Source organism: Hyperoodon ampullatus (assembly GCF_949752795.1).
Source record: "Hyperoodon ampullatus genome assembly, chromosome: 6".
Taxonomy (NCBI): domain Eukaryota; kingdom Metazoa; phylum Chordata; class Mammalia; order Artiodactyla; family Ziphiidae; genus Hyperoodon; species Hyperoodon ampullatus.
Genome location: NC_136919.1, coordinates 113872020 through 113896308, shown reverse-complemented (window position 1 = coordinate 113896308; position 24289 = coordinate 113872020). Strand labels below are relative to the sequence as shown.

General features: G+C 44.7%; 1 protein-coding gene across 1 annotated transcript in view; it reads left to right on the top strand.

The window, feature by feature from the left end:
* The window catches only part of ENTPD4 (ectonucleoside triphosphate diphosphohydrolase 4), a gene marked incomplete at its 5' end in the record, with an annotated part of 29492 nt that extends 25673 nt beyond the window's left edge, over positions 1-3819 (top strand). Inside the window, 2 exons of the mRNA XM_079706752.1 lie at positions 846-1007; positions 2204-3819. Of these exons, the coding sequence (XP_079562878.1) occupies positions 846-1007; positions 2204-2432 (391 nt within the window). The 3' untranslated portion in view covers positions 2433-3819. The remainder of the gene's footprint in view (positions 1-845; positions 1008-2203) is intronic.
* Positions 3820-24289: the final 20470 nt, after the last annotated feature.

Genomic DNA, 24289 nt, shown 5'->3' with positions numbered 1-24289 from the left:
GCTAGGCTCCATCCCTCTCTGCGAGTCTCCAGAGCGCTCGTTATGTCCCTCTTGTGGCGTTTACCATATTCTGTTTTTATAGTTATTTGTAGCTTTTTAAAAATCCTCTTTCATTATAAGTCATTTAAGCACATTGGTTATCTTATTATTTATTTTGATGTCTTATTACTTGCTTAGCCCAGTGCTTTGCAGAAAGCAACCCTCTGATAAATATTTAGAATCATAGGGCTTCCCTGGTGGCGCAGTGGTTGAGAGTCCGCCTGCCGATGCAGGGGACACGGGTTCGTGCCCCGGTCCGGGAAGATCCCACATGCCGCGGAGCAGCTGGGCCCGTGAGCCGTGGCCACTGAGCCTGCACGTCCGGAGCCTGTGCTCCGCGGCGGGAGAGGCCACAGCAGTGAGAGGCCCGCGTACCGCAAAAAAAAAAAAAAAAAAAATATTTAGAATCATAGATTATCAGAGCTGAAAAGGACCTGCCTATCTTGTCATTTTATAATAAAGAAACTGAGGTCCAGAGAAGGTGGAACTTGCTCAGTATTTATTCAGAACTGAATTGAGTAAGTGATGGAAGGCCCGAGGGGAAAAATCTCCCGCGGCCACGTATTAAATTACACGGAGACCAAGCTTCACGAGCAGATTGATTTTAACAGGTGAGTGGTGTGGGACAGAGGGCGTAAAGCAAGCACATCAGCTGGAGATGCGAACGGATGGTTTCGCCCTCAGAGCGCAGGCCTCGTGAAGCCTGTGCACCCCCGCTGATCACAGAGGGCAAGGCCGGCTCCGCGAACGTGCTTCTGGACCCGCCCAGAGACTCCGTCCCACTCCCACGTTTGTGCTATTTGTAGGTATCAGTGCTTCAAATCCGCCTGGATGTTTGAGGTGTTCCACAGGGGCTTCTCGTTTCCCGTCAACTACAGAAATTTAAAGACGGCTTTGCAAGTCTACGACAAGGAGGTTCAGTGGACCCTCGGAGCAATCCTCTACAGGACCCGCTTTTTACCCTTAAGGTATGGCTGCGAATTTGGTAATGAGAATCCAACAGCAGATGCTTCCCTGCATCCGAGGCGTCGTGGGCAGTGGGTGTGGCCGTTTTGGGCGTTGTTAGCGCTGGCCGTGGGCAGAATGGGAGAGTCGGGGAGGTCTGACTTGGTCTTCCCCGCCGGAGCCTCCTCCCTTCCCAGCCCACCATCCCAGCAAAGGCGCCACGAAAGTGCTTATTCTCAGCTGCGTGTTCCCTAGCCCCTGCACAGAAGGGTCCATTCCAGGGTCCTTAACCTTTATGACCTTGGACCCCTTCTCAAAATCTTGTTTTTAATGCATAATGTAAATACATAGGCTATAGAGGACACCATTGTATTGCAGTACATTTATCAGAATATTACAGAAGACAAATATGTGATACAGTGATATACGTTCTTCTTTATTAGCACATTAAATAGCAAGAGCTGGCAGCAGAATTCGTACTTCCTGTAAGTTCAGTGTGATGATGCCTGTTGATGATATTTTGAGGCATCTGCAAAACACCACAGTGTGATGTAAAAGATCTGTGAGTTTCTCTAGGAACAGAGTCACTAGTTCTGCTGATACTATAGTAGCAATGGTTTTTTGTCTGCATTCACGTTCAGTGAAAATACTGCATTACAACCAGAGATTGGTAAAATAAAGATGCGCCTTTTTTCCCACTCAAGTTCACAGACTTAGCTGTCAATTGACCCCCCCCATAAGAACCCTGGTTCACTAACAAATGAGATATTAGCTGTTTTTGTTTTTGTTTTTTCCCTTCATTTAATTAAGCTTCTCCCAGCAGCACGTTTAGCTGGGTTAACTGCAAAACTTGTGAGTAGTGGGTGTTACTGATCATAAACATGTGGTTTGATTCCACATTAGCTTCTGTGTATTAGTGAAACACTCACAGTTCTAACTTTCTCTGATTTTTGTTACCCAAATTATAATGCTGGTAACAGCTACAGACTTAAGAATACCCTTTCACATGTTATCGTGTTCATACTTACAACTACCCTCTGCTGGGCCACATTATCCTACATTTTAGAGGAGGGGAAACTGAGTCTGGGAGACTGAGGTTACAGCCTCTGTCTGCAGAGCTGAGTCCTAAACCAGGTCCCTCCCACCCACGCTGCGCATCAATACATCACACTTCCCGCCTGCCTAGTTCTCACGTTTGTTCTTGTTCCCATGTGGGCAGAGATATCCAGCAGGAGACCTTCCGGGCCAGCCACGCGCACTGGCGGGGCTTCTCCTTTGTGTACAATCACTACCTGTTCTCGGGCTGCTTCCTGGTGGTCCTGCTCGCCATCGTCCTCTACCTGCTGCGGCTGCGGCGCATCCACAGGCGGGCCCCGCGCAGTGGCTCAGCCACCACCGTCTGGCTGGAGGACGGCCTTCCGTCCCAGAAGATCGCCAGTACCTTGTGAGCCGGAGTTCGAGCCCCAGAAAGACTCTAAAGGAAAAGCCATTTTTGCCTCAGGGTTTCTCCTCTTCATTCTCATTTGTTTTGTTTTTCCTTTCCCTTTTTGTTCCTTGAAACAAAACCAAAATCCACCGTTCGTAAACTCTGCTGTCCTAGAAGCATTGCATTTAGCCGTTCTGTGTCCAGCTTTAAGTTGCGGAATAGGGAAAAGGGAACATCACTTCATTTTTGCTGCATAGGATATCTGCCAAAAATTACTAAGATTTTTGGTTGTTCTCTAAGGTATATTTGATTTTAAACAGATGCACTTTAATATTGGAGGCAAACGGCAGGCTTTTCTCTGTCAGGGGAGGTGGGACCGAGGGGTGACGCTTTCACAGAACCAGAACACATACCGACTGGACCGATCATCCCCTTTTTCTCTCTGTCTTGAAAGCGCTAACCTAAAGAGGGAGATGTTTAGTTTTATTTATTGTTCAGGGCTGTTGCTGTTTGTTTTCTTTGCAGGTTAAAAAAATCAAAACTGTTTATATCCAAAATAGAGAGGTACAGGCACCAGGAGGTAACAGTTTTTAAAATTGATAGTGAAGAGACCTGAAAAATGTGAAATGATGACCAGAGCGCTGTGTGTGTGTGAGGGTGAGAGTGTGTGTCTGTAAGGGTGAGAGTGGTGTGTGTGAGAGTGAGAGTGTGTGCGCGCGCGTGTGTGTATGAAAACTACTGATGGGAGAGAGTGAGGGAGTGCAGTGTTCTCACTTTTAAAAGCACACACTTCAGAATGCAGTGTTTCATTTCATTTAGAACAATCATTCCCCGTTACCGTTACTACTTCTGACCACAGGTAGTTACTTTCTTCATGCCACCTTTCAGCGGCCTTAGAACACTACGTTTTTGAGTTGGAAAATTCATAGTTAACTAGTTTCGGTGTTGTTAGAACTGGAGCTGGTGCTTGTCAACAGGCACGTCCGTATTTCTCAGTAGCTCGTTTGTGCTTGTTTAATTGTGCTCCGGTTTCTTCCATCTTCAAGTTGGTACCCCCCTGCCCTCGTATTTCAGAGACCTAGCTTGACTGTCGCGGTTGAGGCTGTGCTGGCGGGGCCACTGTAAATCCAAATGAAGTGAAGAACTGAACACAAGAAATCAACTCACAGTTTGAAGAAAACGCGTTTGACATTTTAAACAAAAACCTAAAAAGGACAACTGGATTGCCGTGTATGAGATTAGTGGGTTTTCACCTATTGGTTTAGTTTAGAAGCTTTGGGAATTCTCATGCATAGTTTTTTAGGCGATGTTCTTTGTGTGTGTGTATGTGTGTGCACACACAAGCTATTTCTTAACTCCAGAACAGCTAAATTCATCTAGTTGGTAACAAATGTATATTTCCAGAATCATCAACTGCTTTTTTAAAAAATCAATGATGAGAGAAAGAATTCAGGTTCTGAAGCCCTTATTTAATTTAGAAAAAATTTTTAGATTTTCATCTCGTCTATTAATTACTTAAAAACGTGGCATACAAGTATATTGATGACTTAAAAGATTATGAATTTATGAAAGAAATGCAAATCCTGTGATTCTGCTCTTCAAAGTGAATATTCTAACAACGGACAAATTATTGGTAGAAAGTTTGTCTCTCAAATATAAAGAAGGTTAGAGGAGCTGTATGGTGGTATAGCATCTGATGTGTAGAGAGACTTGTTTCAGAGAGGATGGAGACAGATGTCTCTCGAAAAATCCAGCTTCTGAAATGCTGGTCTCCAGCTATTTAAATGCTTAGTCCCTGGTAAATACTGTTCCTTTTCAAGACGCAGCCACACACAAGCTGTGTCATGGGTACCCCAGGGGCGTAGTGAGCTGGCGTGCTTCTCCTTGACTTCTTAAAGAAGGTTTGCCCTGTGGACTGTGGGTGGCATTAGTGGTGAAGAAGAAGTAAGTTTACGTGTTAGCCTTCCTGCCACCAGCCATTTGTAGTAGTAAGGCCCTAACCTGCAGAATGAAAATTTTCCAATGCCTAGAATATGTGATTTGGCCTTTCAAATCAAGGCAAGGATAAGCTAGCATAGGCACAGATCTAAATAGGCCTCAATTAAGACCTCCTACGATAAATAGCCACTTTTTAAATAAAGGGTGCTAACCTGGCCCAGCTCTGTACCATTTGGGGAGCGCAGTAGAGACCAGCATGGAGGATCCAAGCCTGAGCATCCATCTGCAGGGACCTAACTCACTCTCCAAAGGAAGTCCCCAAATTAGGGTTCCAAGGCCCAGCGGCCTTATACTTCGCACAGTTTGGTGCCGTGTCCCCTGCCAAAGAACTCCCGGAGCAGGCCTGGCAAACTTGCCCACAGGGAACATCTAGGAGACCCTTGAGCTAAGAATAGTTTTTCAATTTTTAAAGGGTCATTAAAGAAAAAAAAGTGACGGATACACAACAGAGACTGCATGTGGCCTGTAGAGCCTCAAATATTTACTAAGTGTCCCTTTACAGAAGACATCTGCTGACCCTGCGTGGAGAGTCCCGTTCAAGAACAGATACACAGCCACATCCTCTTCATTCAGGAAGGTAGTTACCACCCATGAGCACAAAAAGAGGGGCAAGAGAGGTGACCAAACTTCAATCCCAAAATAGTTGTTTATGCTCCAGAATTTCACTTATCTTTTCCTCTAGATTCTTTTCAAGATCGGTTTTCTAATAAACCAAGTAGCATACTCCTCCTTCCCCCCGCCCAAATTTAAAACGTGCTGTTCAGGAGGGCTCGCAGTGTTGTGTTGAGATCTCTGCAGTCATGAGAAGGGCTCAGTAGCTTCTCCCCACCCAGCACCAGGGACGAGAAGACGGCCAGGAACTTTCTCTCAGCGATGCAGGCGCAGGCTGGGGTGAGAGGCAAGCACCGGAGGGGCTTAACTCAGGAAGCAAAGAATATCAGTTAAGGGCTGGCCAAGAAGGCAGTAAACTCTGAACACTTTTAGCAACAGAAAGCAAGAGAAATTGGACCGGTGGGAACTTGCTAAAAGCCTCGCAGAGAACAATGTTATGTGTTAACTCTTGGTGGAAAGACTCCTCCAGTAAACGCTTCTGTTCCATCGTCATATCTGTGCTGCTGCTTTCTGAACCTCCAGAGGATGTTCTCGAAGATTTTACAGTCCGCTTAAAAGTACAAACAGACTGATTTGTACCAGTGGTTTCTGCCCATTTTCACCCTAAACTGCTGGCTTTCTGCAGCACTCCCCACCTCGGGGGCTGGGCAGATGCTTGCTCTCCCGGCATCACAGCTGTGCACCCAGGAGGGCAAGCTCTAGATTACCCAGTGTTTAAATTTGAAACTCAGGCCTACCTAGGATACTTTTCCTTCTGAGAAGCCTGCACCACTTAGCAAGAAACTCCAAGAGGCAAATGTGTTTTCCAAGCTTTTAAAAAAAAATCAGCTTTAGAATTTTGTGTGGTAACGTGCAATGCAGCAAAACTACCTATGAGTAAATTATTTAGTTATTTATTTCTATTTCAGGGTTTTGTTTTATATGATTTTTATTGATTTTCCCCTTCCGTAATGAATGATGTGACCAACCAAGGAGAATTCTTTGTTCTGTTACTAAGATTATATTTTACGTTTAGGAATTGTACAAACTAAGGGAGCATCTTTAAATGTTTTTAATTTAAATGATGTTTTCCATTCAAAGAAGAATTATCTTCGGGAGATGGTTGTGGTGTCTATCACTTTCTGTATTTGGCAACCTCACATTGCCACCCTCCACACGGATGAGTGTCGAGAATAAAAAGTTCATTCGGTGGCCCACAGACTCTGTGTGAGCTTGCTTTCTTGGGATTTAAAGAGATTTTTCTCTGATGTTTGAATCAAGTTATCTGTTAGAATGCTTAGTTGAACTTGAATCTACATTCAGTAAAATAAATTGTCTGAGTCTGACTGCGCACTCCATGCCTTTGCTGTATCTGGCGTGCGTGTAGTGAAGCTCTGCTGTGTGCGGGTTTCCCTGTGTGCAGGGAAACCAAGCATTTCACAAGGAGAAATATATACCCTGGTGTAATAGCAACCCCTTCGTCAACAATAAAGGCCATCCTGAGACTCTTGTTTTTAAGGTTATCATTTTAAAGTACCCGTTAACTATATATATATATACGTACAAGGAAAAGAAAAGAAATTATCCAACCTTACGTATTTTGTCTTATAAATAGTAAAGTCATTGCTGCCAGTTTTGCAATTAGATCCAAGCTTACAGCCGTTGGCTTATTTCTAGAGAAACCTGAATCCCGTTGTTCACGTTGCTAACAACTGTTCGACGCTGCCTCTCTTCCTCAGCCATTTGAGAAAATATAAATAGAGCTTTTCCTGCAGGAGGAAGGGCCTGAGCTGTAACCTGAAAATAGATGATAGAGACAGATGGAAAGGGAAGGGGACTGGCTGTGAAGAGCAACAAAAATAGGGGCTTCCCTGGTGGCGCAGTGGTTGAGAGTCCGCCTGCCGATGCAGGGGACACGGGTTCGTGCCCCGGTCCCGGAAGATCCCACATGCCGCGGCGCGGCTGGGCCCGTGAGCCATGGCCGCTGAGCCTGCGCGTCCAGAGCCTGTGCTCCGCAACGGGAGAGGCCACAACAGTGAGAGGCCCACGTACCGCAAAAAAAAAAAAAAAAAAAAGAACACCAAAAATAAAAGCAGGGAAGGCTCGGGGGAGGCAGAACCAAATGGGAATGTGGGCGTATGGTGAGCACAGGAGTGCAGAGCCCCAGCCTGTGACCACGGAAAGGAAAGAATAATGTTAAAAGAAAACCTGCTTAAATAATTTTTGAGGCAATGCAATAAATATAGGCCTCTGTGTCTAAGGGTAAATACATTAACATATACCAAAGGCATCTAAAGATGTCTACATTTTATTCCATTTCTTAGGGAAGAAGTGAAGTACGTGCTTCCAGTGGTTGCCCCTGTTAACAGATCTGCAAGGCAGCAGTTCTGGGTTTTGGTTTGTTTTTCATCTGTTTCCATTTGCCCCATGAGTCTGGAATGCACAAGTGGATTTTTTTTTTTTTTTTCTCCTGAGATCCCGAAATACTAATAGTTTGCACAGAGGGGTTTGCGGTGCTCTCACTGGCCTGGGAGCAGGGAAGTGAACGTCATCTCTGTCCGAGACACACTGTCTTCTTATGGAAAGTCATCAAAGACACAGGAGCACCCTTTGCAAAGCCCAACGTGCAGATTGGGGATTTGCCTGGAGCTGAGCGTCCCACCCAAGGAAACGCTACACCCCGAAGGGTCCTCCCAGCCCCATCTCATCTGGGAGCCTGATGGCCTCAACCTGTGATCTGCTGCCTCTTAACAAAGGAGCGTTGATTGATGTGTTGCGTTTTCCTTTGTCCTCAGCAAGCTTAGCGCCCCCTCCTGCCTTCTGTTAACGCTTCCATTGAGGCTGAAGAGCCTGCTTGGCCTTCCATCTCCGCCATCACCCTTGATCCTGTTTGGCAGGTGGATTGCATCTGGGCTCCAGACTTCACGGCCACTTAACCATTTCTGTCAACAGCCCCGTTGTGTGTCAGAGACCCAAACAAGAAGCCCCAACAAGAAAGGCCGGCCTTAAGATTTCCACCCTGAGAAAACTGCTGAAAGCTTCTCACAGAACGTGGTGGTGATGAGCACAGAAGACGGGCTTCTTGTATAAACACAGAAACTCAACTCATGGGAGGGAAAAGGAGATTTTTTTTTCTCCTGAAAAAAGGAGAAGGGGGAAAAGTTGGTCTGTGGCCACGTCACCAGAAGACAGAGTGCATTCCTAATTCCCAGCGTGGGACATACTCTTTCACTGTATTCTTTCTGTAAAAGTCCCAGGCTGGTTCTTCTCGCTGCCCCCCCAGGTTTATAATTGGTAATTTTGATACCACCTTCCACCCTTTTCATGATAATCAGAGTTTGAAGTGGGCCATTTGGGAAGGATTAATCATCCTCTTCTTGCCTGTGATTGCACATGACAAACTCCAGGAACCAGACTCAGCACTTTCTCCTCCTAAGAGTCCATCTTCTCCACCTGGCACGAGCTTGATTTATTACCTAGATTTTAGATTCAAAAAGATTGAGACACTTCAACGTTCAATGGGCTCCACCCAGCCTTGTAAAGTTCTTTATTTGGGTCATGGCAGCAAAACAGAATTTTCTGGAAGCTCCTGGCCGTTCTCCATAACTTCAAATTACATTTTAAAATCCTCTTCAACCTTCTGTGGCCCTGTTGTCCATCGGTCTGTCTGTTCCATCCCTGAATCCCCTTGAACATGGATCATGACATTTATAACTAATCCAACAAAGAAAACACCACGTAGCACACAGTGTTTCATAAATATCTATAGTCTAATTTAAAAAGCTAGTTGCTTTGTCAAGTCACTAACTCTTTAGGTCCATAGGGTTTGGGAAACACATATTTTACAAATCTTTTATTCTCAATCTTCTCTCTTTCTAGATGGCAGAGTTTTTGTGCAGATTTAAAACCACGTGCAGTGTGGTGTGAAGGGTGGGTGGAATCCCAGGCCTCTCTCTCTCTTCCCTCTCACCATAAAGTTTGTTAAGGGAGTGAAGCATTTTAAAGCTTTATGTAGAAGAACTTAGGAGAACCAAATTTACTTCAAGTGGTTTCCTTCTTAACCATTTAGTCTGGGGGAAAAAAAAGGAAAAAGAACCCCCCAAATTAGGTATTGATGTGTAGAGGCAAAATAAGATGGGGATTTTCTCCAAGCCCAGCTTGGAGGAAATAATCTCTGTATATGATCTTATTCTAAGCATAGCTTCAGAATTTTTTTTCCTTCTAAATCATCCTGAAGTTAGTCACCTTTTAAACCCCACCCCCAAAAGCACCAAATGCAAGGAGAGGGGAAAGATGGATTTAGCTGCATCAAAAGTAACAATTTCTGTTAACAGCCATCACAGTCAAAGCTAACAGGTGGCAGACCAAGACGGTATTTGCAGTGACTAAAATTGAAAAGGGATTAATATATGTTATGCAAGGTTTCTTGTAAATCAACAAGAAAAAGGAAATCCAAAAGAAAAATGGGCTATGGGGGGAGTTCCCTGGCGGTCCAGTGGTTAGGACTAGGCTCTTTCACTACCGGAGCCCCAGGTTCAATCAATCCCTGGTCAGGGAACTAAGATCCCACAAGGCAAGCAGTGCAGCCAAAAAAAAAAAAAAAAAAAAAAGGTTTGTGGGTGATCCACAGAAGGGTGAGCCTGAATGACTAACAAGAAGGAAGAAACTGAAGGAACCAGAGATGTGCAAATGGAAATAAAGAGCTGCCACCTTGCGCCCCTGGAATTGACAAACTTCAAGTGTCGGCAGTGATGTGGGGACAGTCGCTTCAGTATTGCTGGTAGTGGTGGAAACTACTTCAGGCGCTCTGGGAAGCAAGCTGGAAGCACTTTAAAGTTAGCTGTGCACACATCCAAGACCTAGCGTTCCCCAGAGACATTTCTACCTGGGCCCATGAGGGAACTCCAGGAGGATGCTCTCAGCAGTGTTATTTAAGTAAAAGGTGGCAGGTGTGTGCTGTGAGCACTGTGCAGCCGTTAGAAACAACTCGAGGTAAGTACAGCAGAGTGGATGGATCTTAAAGACGGTGCTGGATGCTGAAGAAAGATACGAGATTGGTAGCACAATGCCATTTATGGAAAAGGGAGGCCCGCAACACTGTCTTAACGAGGGTGTGCATGTTTCGACTATTATACATTGAAATGGATGTGATGGGGGACACAGATGGGCTATGAAAGGAGGACAACAGATAAAACTGGTCTCCTTGTGAGGCAAGACTATACAATGGAGGAAAGACTGTCTCTTCAATAAGTGGTGCTGGGAAAACTGGACAGCTACATGTAAAAAACATGAAATTAGAACATTCTTTAACACCATACACAAAAATAAAATCAAGATGGATTAAAGACCTAAATGTAAGACCAGATACTATAAAAACTCTTAGAAGAAAACATAGGCAGAACACTCTGACATAAATTTCAGCAATATCTTTTTCGATCTATTTCCTAGAGTAATGGAAATTAAAACAAAAATAAACAAATGGGACCTAATTAAACTCAAAAACTTTTGCACAGCAAAGGAAACCATAAAGAAAACTAAAAGACAACCCACAGAATGGGAGAAAATATTTGCAAACGATGAGACTGACAAGGGATTAATCCCCCAAATTTACAAACAGCTTATGTGGCTCATTACCAAAACAAACCAAACAACCCAATCAAAAAATGGTTACCGGGGGAAGGGTGGAGGGCAGGAATAGTTAGGGAGTTTGGGATTGACATGTACACACTGCTATACTTAAAATGGATAACCAGCAGGGACCTATTGTAGAGCACAGGGAACTCTGCTCAATATTCTGTAACAACCTAAATGGGAAAAGAATTTGAAAAAGAATAGATACATGTATATGTATAACTGAATCACTTTGCTGTGCACCTGAAACTAACACAACATTTTAATCAACAATACTCCAATATAAAATAAAAAGTTAAAAAAAAATAACGGGCAGAAGACCTAAATAGACATTTTTCCAAAGAAGACATACAGATGGCCAAGAGGCACATGAAAAGATTCTCAACATCGCTAATTATTAGACAATTGCAAATCAAAACTACAATGAAGTATCACCTCACACCAGTCAGAATGGCCATCATCAAAAAGTCTACAGTTAATAAATGCTGGAGAGGGTGTGGAGAAAAGGGAACCCTCCTACACTGTTGGTGGGAATGTAAGTTGGTGCAGCCACTATGGAGAACAGTATGGAGGTCCTTAAAAAACTAAAAATAGAACTACCATATGATCCAGCAATCCCTGTCCTGGGCATATATCTGGAGAAAAACATGGTTTGAAAGGATACATGCACCTCACTGTTCATTGCCCCACTCTTTACAATAGCCAAGACATGGAAGCAACCTAAATGTCCATCGACAGATGAATGGATGAAGATGTGGTATATATACAATGGAATATTACCCAGCCATTAAAAAGAATGAAATAATGCCGTTTACACCAACATGGATGGACCTGGAGATTATCATACTAAGGGAAGTAAGTCAGACAAAGACAAATATCATACGATATTGCTTATATGCAGAATCTTAAAAGTGATACAAATGAACTTGTTTACAAAACAGAAACAGACTCACAGACCTAGAGAATGAACTTATGGTTAGCAGGGGAGAAGCAGGGGGAGGGATAGATTGGGAGTTTGGGATTGACACATACACACCGCTATATTTAAAACAAAACCAACGAGGACCTACTGTAGAGCACAGGGAACTCTGCTCAATATTCTGTAACAACCTAAATGAGACAAGAATTTGAAAAAGGATAGATACAGTTATAGGTATAACTGAATCACTTTGCTGTACACCTGAAACTAACACCACACTGCTAATCAGCTGCATTCCAATCGAAAATAAAAATTAAAAAAAGAAAAACTGGTCTTGTGGTTTTAGGCTGACCAACCACACCCACTTGCCCAGGCCTGCCTTGGTTCTCACATCCCAGTGAAGCCTCAGTTCCGCGCCCGCACGGATCTTTCTTGCCCCATCCCTACCCAGTCTCTCTTCAACATGACAGCTGTGAAAAACGCAATTCATATCATGACATTTGTTTGGCAAAAACCCATCCAGTTGGCTATTTCACTCCAAGGAAGAACCAAAGTGTTTAAAATGGCCTGTAAGGCCCTACGCAATATGCCTCCGCTGACTCCACACCTCTCTAACCACATCTATTTCTCCCCCCACTGACTCTGCTCCAGCCCCACTGGCCTCAGGACCTTCCCTGACTTCCTGTCCCATGGATGCCCACCTGGCCACCTACTTAAAGCTGACACTTCTACCCCTCCACAGCACTCTCCGTGCCCCTTACCCTGCTCTAATTGCTCCCCAAGGTCCTACCTCCTAGCATATTCTTTATTCATTATGTTCTTTGTGAGGCCTCTACCGGAATGTAATCCACAGAGGCAGGAGGGTCTCGTGTGTTTCTTTCGGTGTTGGATCCCCAGTGTCCGGCACAGGGTCTGATACACAAAAAAGGCTCAATAAACATCTGTGGGATGAAGGAAAAGAAGATCCCTGCAGGAAGGGGTAACAGTGGACTAAGAACTGAGGAGTGTGTATGCTTAACTCTGCCCTCTGTCCCTGGGGCATGGGGGAGGGAAACCAGGCTCAAAGGACTTCCTTTACTGGATGGAAAGTACCTCCTGGACAGAACCATCCTAATAGCAGAAGATTATGATGTGCCAGGCAGGCTGCACTTTATGACCTCACATAATCCTGAAGACAACATCTTGAGGAGATGCATTTATTATTCTCACTTTATAGGGTGGGGAAACACACATGGAGAGGTGATATCACTTGCGCACAGCTACACAGCTAGTCAGTGGTAGGGCTGGGACTTGGCGTCGGGCAGCCTGGCTCCAGTCTACTCCAGATCTGGCTGTCCAGTATGGCAGCTGCCGGCCACAGGAAATGTGGCCAGTCCTAAGTGAGATGGGCTGCAAAGAACACACCAGATTTCAAAGACTTTGTATCCCCCGCAAAATAAAGAAAATATCTCAATCTGTATTGGTTACATAAGACATAATATATTTGGGCTATATTGAGTTAAATAAAATAGTAGATTAATGTCATATGTTTCTTTTTACCTCTTTGATGTGGACCCTAGAAACTTGCAAATTACTTGCGTGCTCACATTTTATTTCCATTGGAGAGCGCGGCTGTAAATCCTTGCTTCTCAAAGCATGGTCCCTGGACCAGCAGCATCAGTAGCACGGGGGCCCGATAGAGGCTCTGAATCTCAGGACTGGTCTCAGACCCTCCTGAAGCAGATTCTTCATCTCACACCATCTCCAGGTCAGTCATAATTCACACTGAAAGTTAAGCAGTGTTGCTCTAGACCAGGAATCAGCAGAATTGTTCTCCAAAGGGCCAGATAGGAAATATTTTAGCTTCACAGCCCATATGACTTCTGTCCAAAACTGACTTCACTCTGCTTTTGTAGTGTGAAATGAGTCATAGACAACATGTAAATGCATAGGTGTGGCTTTGTTCCGATAAAACCATTTTTCTTTACAGAAGGCGGGTGGCAGGCCAATTCCGTGGGCAGTGTCTCCCAACTCCTCCTCTAGACCACTACACTATGCTGGGCCTCATATTAGGGAGGGTCATCCGGCCTCCAGACACCATCCTCCGCCTTTCATTTCCTTCAGCTCGAGAGTTACCATTATTTCTGCTTCCTAGCAGCTGTTACTTAGATGCACCATAGCATCCTCCCCCAGACCTCCTTCCTCTGAGCACTACCTGGTAACTCAGACCAGAAACCTGCATGTCATTCTAGGCTTCTTTCTTATCACCCTCTCTCTCCATATAATAATCACCAATCAAGTATCAGACTCATCATTTTTCTTGGATGTAAGTTTCCAGGCACAGCCTCGGTCATCCTATCTCGATAGCTTCCCCTGAGAGCTCGATCAGGGGCCCCATTGGCAGGTCTGGGGCATTCCACCCCCACTCCACCCCCACCCCCCACCCCCGCGCAGGAGCTGAAGTCCACCTGCTGTCCAGCTGCAGAAAGAGATGTCGCCACCTGGTGGCTGCTCTAACCCTCATTTCTCTCTCTCTCTCTCTCTCTCTCTCTCTCTCTCTCTCTCTCTCTCTCTCTCAGGACCTGAACTGCCCGTCTGAAGAAGCAATGTATCCTTTGCAACAGAATCACAAGCTAAAAGTAGTCATTTTATCAGCGTAAGTCCAGAAAGGTCACGTGAATTGTACAAAGTGAGAGGGATCTAAGTCCACTGTTAGAGGGAAACCAGAGGTGCTCCCTGGATAACACACCTGTATCTCCCAGGGCCCCTCCTCTGGAAGTTTCCACTGCTCACTCACCAGAGCAGATGGTGGCCTGAGGCCTGGAGAGCTGAGGTCTAGCAGGACAGACTCACCCCTCACTCTCACACATGGGTCCTAAGCTGGGGTGGTGAGGCGTGAGTGGCAGGTAGTGAGAAATTCACTTCAAACCAACACATTGGAATCGCAGGTAGATTAGTTTCCTGTGGCTGCCATAGCAAATTACCACACATTTGGGTAGCTTAAAACAACAGACATTTTTTTTGTTGGCCTCAGTGTTCTGGAAGCCAGAAATCCAAAGGAGTCGGCAGGGCCAGCCTCCCCACTAAGGCTGTTGAGAAAAGCCTCAGTGAGAAGGAGCCCTGCCTGACCATCTGGGTTCCTGGATCCATCCGGGTTTCAATTCACTCTACCCTTGGACTCCCCCCATTTCATGAGCCATGATGCTTCCTTTTGTGCCTAAGAGAGCTCGAGTTAATGAGCTTGCAATTTCCACTTGCAGTTAAAAGAGCACTGATGACTATAGAGTTTCCCCCTTGCAATGCAATTCTTTTTTTTTTTTAATTCTTTTTAATAAAAAAAAAACAATTTGTTTTGTTTTCGTTTTTGGCCCCACCACTTGGTATGCAGAATCTTAGTTACCCAACCAGGGGTCGAACCTGTGCCCCCTGCAGTGGAAGTGTGGAGTCCTAACCACTGGACCACCAGGGAAGTCCCTGCAATGCAATTCTGATTCTACCTCCCCAGAATTAGGCCACACTTCACAGGTTGAGGGCACAGTCCCCCTCACAGGACTACCCTCACTTCAAACACCAGCTGCAAGTTATGAAGTCCCCAGGCCCTTGCATTTCTGACCAACTGGCTACAAATTCTGGGCTTCTCACAATACCCTCAGGTTCAGTAATTCTCTGGAATGACTCAAAGAACTAAGGAAAGCACAATACTTACAATTACAGTTTTATTATAAAGGATACAAATCAGGACCAGCCAAATGAAGAAACATATAAGGCAATGTCTGGGAAGGTCCTAAACAAGCAGCTTTCCTGTCCTCAGGACACACCACCCTCCAGGCAACTAGATGTGCATCACTAACCAGGAAGTGCCACCAAGTCTTGGTGTCCAGAGTTTTTATCGGGGTTTCATTATATCAGCATGATTGATTGAATCATTGGCTACATAATCGGATTCAATCTCTAGCCCCTTTCTCCGGAGGTTGGGAAGTCAGACTGATATCATGTAGCCCCAAACCCCAATCTTCTAATCACATAACTGGTCTTTCTGGTATGGCCAGCCCCCATCCTGAAACTAGCCAGGGGCAAACCATAAGTCACTTTATTAGCATAAACTCACGTGTGGCCGAGGGACCAACTATAAACAACAAAGACACTCCTATCACTGGGGAGATTCCAAGGGTTTAGAGGCTTCCTGTCCAGAACCAGGGACAAAGACCAGACAAATTCTTTATTAAACAACCCCTGACACGCAGACTCTGAAAAAAAAAAAAAATCTGCAGTTACCGCAATACAGCCAATCCCTGAATAGCATCTGTACTCTCTCTGCTCCTCAACTAAACTGACAGAACTTTCCCTGACTTTGTAGGGAACAAGTGAATGTGTTTGTAAAAATATGAAAACTGAGAGAGGTATGGACTTCTGATTTTCCAAAAGGAGAGAAGTCAGGAATTGACGGTGAGAGAGAATGCTGGGTTGGGGAGCCATGCAGGGCAGCAGGGCCAGCTTCGTGCCTGCTCTCAGGACTCCCTGGCCTCAGAGAAATCCAGCCATTCATTCCACAAATATTTATTAAACAAAGGTATTGAAATAGCAGTGGAAAAAAAACAAGGAAAATAAAAAAGCAAGCTCTGCTGCTTTTTATGTAAGCTGTAAGCTGCAAGCTGCTGTGGAACTTACATTCCATTGGAGAAGAAAACAAATGAATAATGTACCACAGTATGCTCCAAGGTTTAAAGGCTAAATGTAGAAATAAAACATGGAGAAGGTGAATAGGAAATGCCAGAGGGGTGGGGGATGGAAGTGAAAATATTACAGTCAAGAAAGTTCTCCCAGAGAAGATGGCATTGGAGCAAAGTCTAAAAGGAAGCAAGGAGACCCAGAGAAAGACGGTTCTAGCACAAAGAAACCTGTGCAAAGGCCCTGGGGCAGGAGCAGGCCTGGGGCATTTGAGGAACAGCAGTGGGACTGGAGCAGAGAGATCAAAGGGGAGACAAGGTCAGAGAGGCATGGGGTTGGTGGGCAGAGGGTCTGTTTTTATGCCAGTACCATACTGTTTTGATTCCTATAGCTTTGTGGTTTGAAATTAGGGAACATGATGACTCCAGCTTTGTTATTCTTTCTCAAAATTACTTTGGCTATTGGGGGTTTGTTGTGGTTCAACACTAATTTTAGGATTGTCCTGTTTCTGTGAAAAATTCCATTGGAATTTTGATAGGGATTGCATTGAATCTGTAGATTGCTTTGGGTACTATGGAAATTTTAACAATATTAATTCTTCAATTCATGACCATGGAATATCTTTCCATTTATTTGTGTCATTTTCAGTTTCTTTCATCAATATCTTAGAGTTTTCACCCTAGTATTTTCTGTTTCATTCTACTAGATTTCTTTTTTTTTAATGATAGTTATGACACACTAAATTGATTTTATGACCAATTAACATATGGTAACCTAAGAAGGAGCCTTCTCTGCTACTATGTAACGATGATGATAATGATATAATCTCATGTTTCTCAAGTGCTCACCAGAGGGGGACAGAGTGGTAAAGACCCCAGGCTCCAGACTTAAACCACCAGGTTTATTCTGACTCAGCCATTTCTGAGCTATTTGACTTTGAATAGGTTACTTGTATCAGCAATGACCCAATACAGCTACCACTAACATACACCCCCCAAATCTTTGCTTAAACAAAATTGAAGTGTATTTCTCTCACATTTAAAAGCAGTTTAGAGGTGAACAGCCTAGGTTGCTTCCTTCAGGTTCTCTCCTCCACCATTCCTAGAGTGTGGCCTTCATCTCTAGGATCCAAAATGGTTGCTAGAGCTCCAGCCTTCACATCCAGATCCCAAGCTGAAGAATGGAGAAAATGAAGAGGGACACTCTCCTTTCCTTTTAAGGAGACTTCCAAAGGAAATGCCTGGCAAACTTCTGCTTTCATCTCATTGGCCAGAACTTAGTTGTGTGGCTGTGCTTACCTGCAAAGGAAGGTGGGAAATGTAGTATTTTCACCAGGGTAGCGTTCTACCACCTAAAAAGGATGGTTTCTGTTAATTTGAGAAAGGGAGTATAGATGTTTAAGTCTCTGCCAAATAAGCTCTGTGTGCCTCAGCTCCTGGGCTGTTGTAAGAACTTTGGCTTTCACCCTCGAGGTGATGGGAAGCCAGTGCAAGATGTTGAACAGAGGAGTGACAGGATCTGAATGATATTTTAAAAGCATTACTTGGCCTGTGGGCTCAAAAGTTGACTGTTGGGGCCAAGGCAGAAGCAAAGTGATCAACTGGGCTATTTCAATCATCTAAATGAGAGGTGACAAGCAGAGGAGGTGAAGAGTGATCAGTTTCTGGAGATCCAGAGAAGGCAGACAACAGGACTTGGGGGTTAAAAGGAAAAGAGACATGGGCAGATTTGGGGAGACGATCAGGAGCATAGTTTGGGACACAACCCAATTGAGGTGTCACTTGGATACCCAGTGGTGAGTTGTACACAGGAGTCTGATGAGTTTTGGAGAGGGCCAGGCTACTGATATACATTCTAGAATGGGCAGCATATGGAAGTAGTTAAGGCGAGGAGCCTGGATGGGATCCCCCAAATCTGAGCCCTGGAGCCCTCCAAGGACATTAAGCATTAAGAGGTCGGAGAAAGACAGGCAGGCAAGACATTACCATTAAAAAAAGGGGGGGGCTTCCCTGGTGGCGCAGTGGTTGAGAGTCCATCTGCCGATGCAGGGGACACGGGTTCGTGCCCCGGTCCGGTAAGATCCCACATGCCGCGGAGCGGCTGGGCCCGTGAGCCATGGCCGCTGAGCCTGTGCATCCGGAGCCTGTGCTCCGCAGCGGGAGAGGCCACAACAGTGAGAGGCCTGCGTACCGCAAAAAAAAAAAAACAAAACAAAACAAAAAAAAAAACCAAAAGGGTGGGGGGTGGGTAATGCTTACCTTCAGGGCAGGGAGGCAGTTTGGGGAAGGAGCCTGTGGGTTGTGGGGATGTTTCTGGGATGCCAGTAATATTTCAGTTCTTGAGTTGGATGGTAATTACATGGGTGTTTGCTTTGCATTAGTTATTATGCTCATATTTATATTTTATGTACTTTTGTGTATAACATATAAATTCTTAACTAGGTTATATTCCATAATTTGAAAAGTTTTCAGATGATAGATAGATAGATAAATAGATATATAGGTAGGCAGATAGATATTGGACTAATAAGGAAAAACTAGGAGAATGAGACTGAATGGCCATGAATTATTTATATTGAGCCATAGGGAGCTGCATTTTCTTTTTATCTTTCTTTTTTTTTTTTCTTTTCTTTTCTTACAACAGCTCAGGAGCTCGAGGGATCCTTTAAAGGAAAATAATTCCAATTCCCAAGGTAGAAACTGCAAGGAGCGAGGGGCCATGTTCAAAGACTGGTGCTGCGCTGGCTTAAGCATCTCTGCTATGGTCTCTTAGCAACCAAGGAGGACAGTAGCAGGAGATGGGCCTCTGACTGCACTGATTTTCCTTGTGTTGCTCCTCCACCAAGAGTCAGAGAAAAAAGAACAAGTAGCCTTTGTTATCTAATTCAACACCTCGTTTCCTGGGGAGAAAACCTGGGGCTGGGGTCCACGTTGCCTGATGTTCCTGGGGCTCTCCACCGTACACGTCCATCAGCCTGGAAGAAGTCCTCTGGCTGCTGCTGGCACATCACCAGCCCCAGAGAATAAGAATAAAAAGGAAAATAAGATCTTCGTTTTATTATGAAAATAGTTTGACCTCGTGGACCCCCTGAAAGGGTCTTGGGAACCCCCAGGGGTCCCCAGTCCACACTCTGAGAAACACAGCTAGCCTAGAGCACTAGTGGTCAATTGGGGGATGGGTGTCACCTGGAGGAAAGGCAGGGCAGTTACCTGGGGAAGGTGGTATTGGGGAGACACAACACTCTCCCCACATCTTTAGGGCGCCTCGATTTACTGGGCAGATCCCTTTGGTGGGAGGGCAGCGGGGGTTCAGAGTAACACGCGGAATGTAGCTGTGCAGCGGAGAGAATGGAGACAAAACCCCCAGGGTCACGGCGTTACCGACGCCAGCGGCGGCCAGGAGGCCGTCTTAGTCAGCTCAGGCTGCTGTAACAAAATACCACAGACTGGGCTCTTAAACAACAGTTATTTACCTCTCAGAGTTCTGGAGGCTGAAAGTCCAACTCAAGGTGCTGGCAGATTCAGTTCCTGGTGAGAACCCCCTTCCTGGCTTGCAGACGGCAGCCTTCTTGCTGTCCTTAACTGGGTGGCAGGAGAAAAAGAGAGGGCTTTGTTCTTCCTTTTCTCATCAAGCCATGAACCCCACCCTGAGGGCTCCGCCCTTGTGACGTCATTGAACCCTCATCACCTCCCAAATACCATCCCACTGGGGGTTAGGCTTCAACATATGAGTTTAGGGGGATGTAGTTCAGTCCGCAGCAGTGTTCCTGCCATCATGGTGACAAGCTAGCCCTTGGGGTTTGGGCCTTTTTTCTGAACCATGACTTCCCACCCTCCCCAGATATTTCAAATAAGCAACTGCCCTTGCGGGCTCTTGGGGACCTTCTCCCCAGGGGTGGGGGCGCTGGCGACAGCAGGATTCTCACCTCCTCTCCCTCCCCTGGGGTGCTGAACTGGGTCTGGGCGTGCAGGAGCCTTATAAATGCCAGTGGCTGGAATGGAACGGAGTCAGGCTGTGTCCTCAGCCAACCCTGAGCAGCCTGGGCAGGACACTCCGAGCTCTCCGGGAGCCAGCAGGGCTTTGCTGGGCTGCGGCCGGAGGAGGGGCCCTGCCAGATGCCAGCCCATCGTGGGGCAGAAGTGCTCCCATTTCTGTCTGGCCCTTCCCCTCCCTGTTTTAGCTGCATCTTTGAGACAAGGTGGTTTGAGCTGGCAGAAGCCAGGTGTCTGGGAATGAGATTTGGACCGATTTTTTTAAAACTTTTTTTCCCTCTAAATGACTGTGTGAGGTGAAAGTCTCCATCTTCTCTCAGTAGGAGACTTTCGGGTGGAGGGGGCGTGTGGGAAGGGAGGGGGGCAGCAAAATTCTAATGTGGGAGAAGCTGGTCTTCAGAACCTGTCACCCCATATTCTGTGGCTTTGCCAAATTCCCAGGGTCCAGTCTATGCCCAGCCCTACCCCACCTGTTCCCAGATGTCCCGAGGCTCGTCCCTGAACAAGGATTAAGCTGGTTTCCCAGGTCTGTGTCTTTCTCTTGCCACTTCCACCTGGACCAGCCTCTTCCCAGCCTGTCTAGTCCTTACCCTCTTCTTGTGCCACTGACCCACCCGTGCAGCCCCTCCAGACTCCATGCTCCCCCCCGCCCCACCTGGGACTCTCCAGTCTCTCTGATCTCTGCTCACTGCAAAGTGCCAGGCATTTTGACATGAATCTCATACTGTTTTGCTTGGTTATTTAATGTTTATGTGATTTTCACTCCCAAATCACGACATAAGCTCCAAATCACGATATAAGCCCAGTACAAGAACTGCATCGAATGTTATTTATTCCTAGTAACCATCCCTCTTCCAAATCCTAGCCATTTTACACACACACACACACACACACACACACACAGATAGGAAGGTATGGAACTCTAGGTGTTTTATGAAAACTGTTCAGAAAATAAAGACAAGCCATGGACTGGGAGAAATATCTTTGCAAAACACATATCTGATAAAGGACTGTTTCCAGAATACACAAAAAACTCAAAATTCAACAATAAGAAAACAAACAACCCAATTAAAAAGTGGAGGAAATACCTGAAAAGACGCCCCACCAAAAAAGATAGGCAGGGGCTTCCCTGGTGGCGCAGTGGTTGAGAGTCCGCCTGCTGATGCAGGGGACACGGGTTCGTGCCCCGGTCTGGGAAGATCCCACATGCCGCGGAGCGGCTAGGCCCGTGAGCCATGGCCGCTGAGCCTGTGCGTCCGGAGCCTGTGCTCCGCAGGGGGAGAGACCACAACAGTGAGAGGCCCTCCTACCACAAAAAAAAAAAAAAAAAAAAAAAAAAAGATAGGCAGATGGCAAATAAGCACATGAAAAGATACTCCACATCATAAGTCATCAGAGAAATAAAAATTAAAACAACAATGAGACACCACTGCATACTTATTTAAATGGCCAAGATCTGGAACACTGACAACACCAAATGCTGGTGAGGATGTGAAGCGACAGGAACTCCCATTCATCATTGCCTAAGGGAATATGAAATAGTACAGCCACTTTGGAAGACAGTTTGGCAGTTTCTTACAAAACTAAACGTACTCTTTTTTTTCCCCACAACTACTGTACTTTATGTGACTTTTTCCCCCAATTGTGTTTTATTGTGGTAAAACACACATAACACAAAATTTACCATCTAACACAAAATTTACACTTACATTGAAGTGTACGGTCCAGTGGTATTAAATACATTCATAATGTTGTACAACCTTCACCACCATCCATCTTCATAACTCCCTTATAAGATCTCATAACTCCATCTCCTTCATCTTGTAAAGCTGAAATTCTATACCCTTTAAACAATGACTCCTGTTCCCCATCCTCCAAGCCCCTGGCAACCACCATTCTAGACTCTGTTTCTATGACTTTGACCACTCTAAGCATCTCATACAGTAGAATCATATAGTATTTGTCTTTTTATGACTAGCTTATTCATTTAGCATAACGTCCTCAAGATTCATCCATGTTGTAGCATATACGAGAATTTCTTTTCTTTTAAGACAGCGTAATATTCCATTGTAAGTATACACCAATTAAACTAAACATACTATTACCACATGATCCAGCAATTGTGCTCCTTGGTATTTACCCAAATGAGCTGAAAACTTATGTCCACACAAAAACCTGCACACACACGTTTACGGCAGCTTTATTCATAGCTGCCAAAACTTGGAAGCAGCCAAGATGTCCTTCAATAGGCAAATGGATAAACAAACTGTGATACATCCAGGCAATGGAATATTATTCAGCAATAAAAGAAAAATGAGCTATCGAGCCATGAAAAGACATGGGGAAATGTTCAATGCATATTACTACATGAAATAAGCCAATCTGAAGAGGTACATACTATCTGATTCCAACTGTAGGACATTCTGAAGAAGGAGAAACCATGGAGACAGTAAAAGGATCAGTGGTTGCCAGGGGTTAGAGGAGAGGGAGGGATTAGCCCACAGCGTGGGACAAAGAATGATTATTCATCCTAGAAAATAGATTATATGAATGAAATTATACTTTTAAAATATAAAACCAGTATATGGATAGAAAACTACGGATGTCTGGATCTGAGAAAGCCAGGATAGGAGGGCCTGATAGATATCCAGCCAACACAGGACCACCGGAATATGTGAATATGTGCACCCTGGAGAAAAGGCAGAGGTATCCCAGCCACTCCTGACAATTGGCAGTTTCTTCTGTGCTTTCTGAGCAGATTCGTGACTCTAGGGCTCCGAAGACCTCAATCTGGATCCGGTTTCAGCGCTGCTGCTAACTTGCCGAGGGACGGTGATCCCATTGACAGCTCTCTGGGTTTTTGGTTCCATGTCTGAAATCAATATGCTTGGGCCAGATGTTCTCTAAAACCCTTTGGCTTTACAACTTGGCGCTGAAGAGTGCAAACGCTCAAGGCAGTGCGAGATGTGAACCACTAGGGGGCGCTGCCTCCTAGGAGGAAGCAGAAGGTGTTCCCCCCTACCTTCTTGCCTATAAAGTGTCCACATTCATTAAAAGTGGTGGTGATACACAGATCAGCGGAACAGAATAGAGAGCCTAGAAATAAACCCATGCACTTATGGTCAATTAATCTATGACAAAGGAGGCAAGAATATACAACGGATAAAAGACAGTCTCTTCAACAAATGATGCTGGGAAAACTGGACAACTACATGTAAAAGAATGAAATTCGGACATTTTCTCATACCATATACAAAAATAAACTCAAAATTGATTAAAGACCTGAATGTAAGACCATAAACCATTAAACTCTTAGAAGAAAACATAGGTGGAACACTCTTTGACATAAATAGTAGCAATATTTCTTTGGATCTTTCTCCTAAGGCAAAGGAAACAAAGGCAAAAAAATAAATAAATGGGACCTAATTCAACTTAAAATCTTTTGTAGAGCAAAGGAAACCACCCACAAAGCTGAAAGACAACCTACTGAATGGGAGAAAATATTTGCAAATTATATGGCTGATAAAGAATGAATATCCAAAATATATAAACAGCTCATACAAACTCAAAATCAAACAAACAAACAACCCGATTAAAAAATGATCAGAAGACCTGAAGAGACATTGTTCCAAAGAAGACATACAGATGGCCGACAGGCACATGAAAAGATACTCAACATCCCTAATCATCAGGGAAATGCAAATCAAAACCACAATGAGATATCACCTGTCAGAATGGCTATCATCAAAAAGAACACAAATAACAAATATTGGCTAGGATGGGGAGAAAAGGGAACCGTTGTACGCTGTCGATGGGAATGTAAATTGGTACAACCACTGTGGAAAACAGTATGGAGATTCCTCCAAAAACTAAAAATAGAACTACTGTATGATCCAGCAATTCCACTCCTGGGTATATATCTGAAGAAAACAAAAACACTAATTTAAAAAGACACATGCACCCCAATGTTCATAGCAGCATTATTTACAATTGCCAAGATATGGAAGCAACCTAAGTGTCCATCAGCAGACGAATGGATAGAGAAGACGTGGCATATATAAATATCTATCTATCTATCTATATCTATATCTATATATAGAT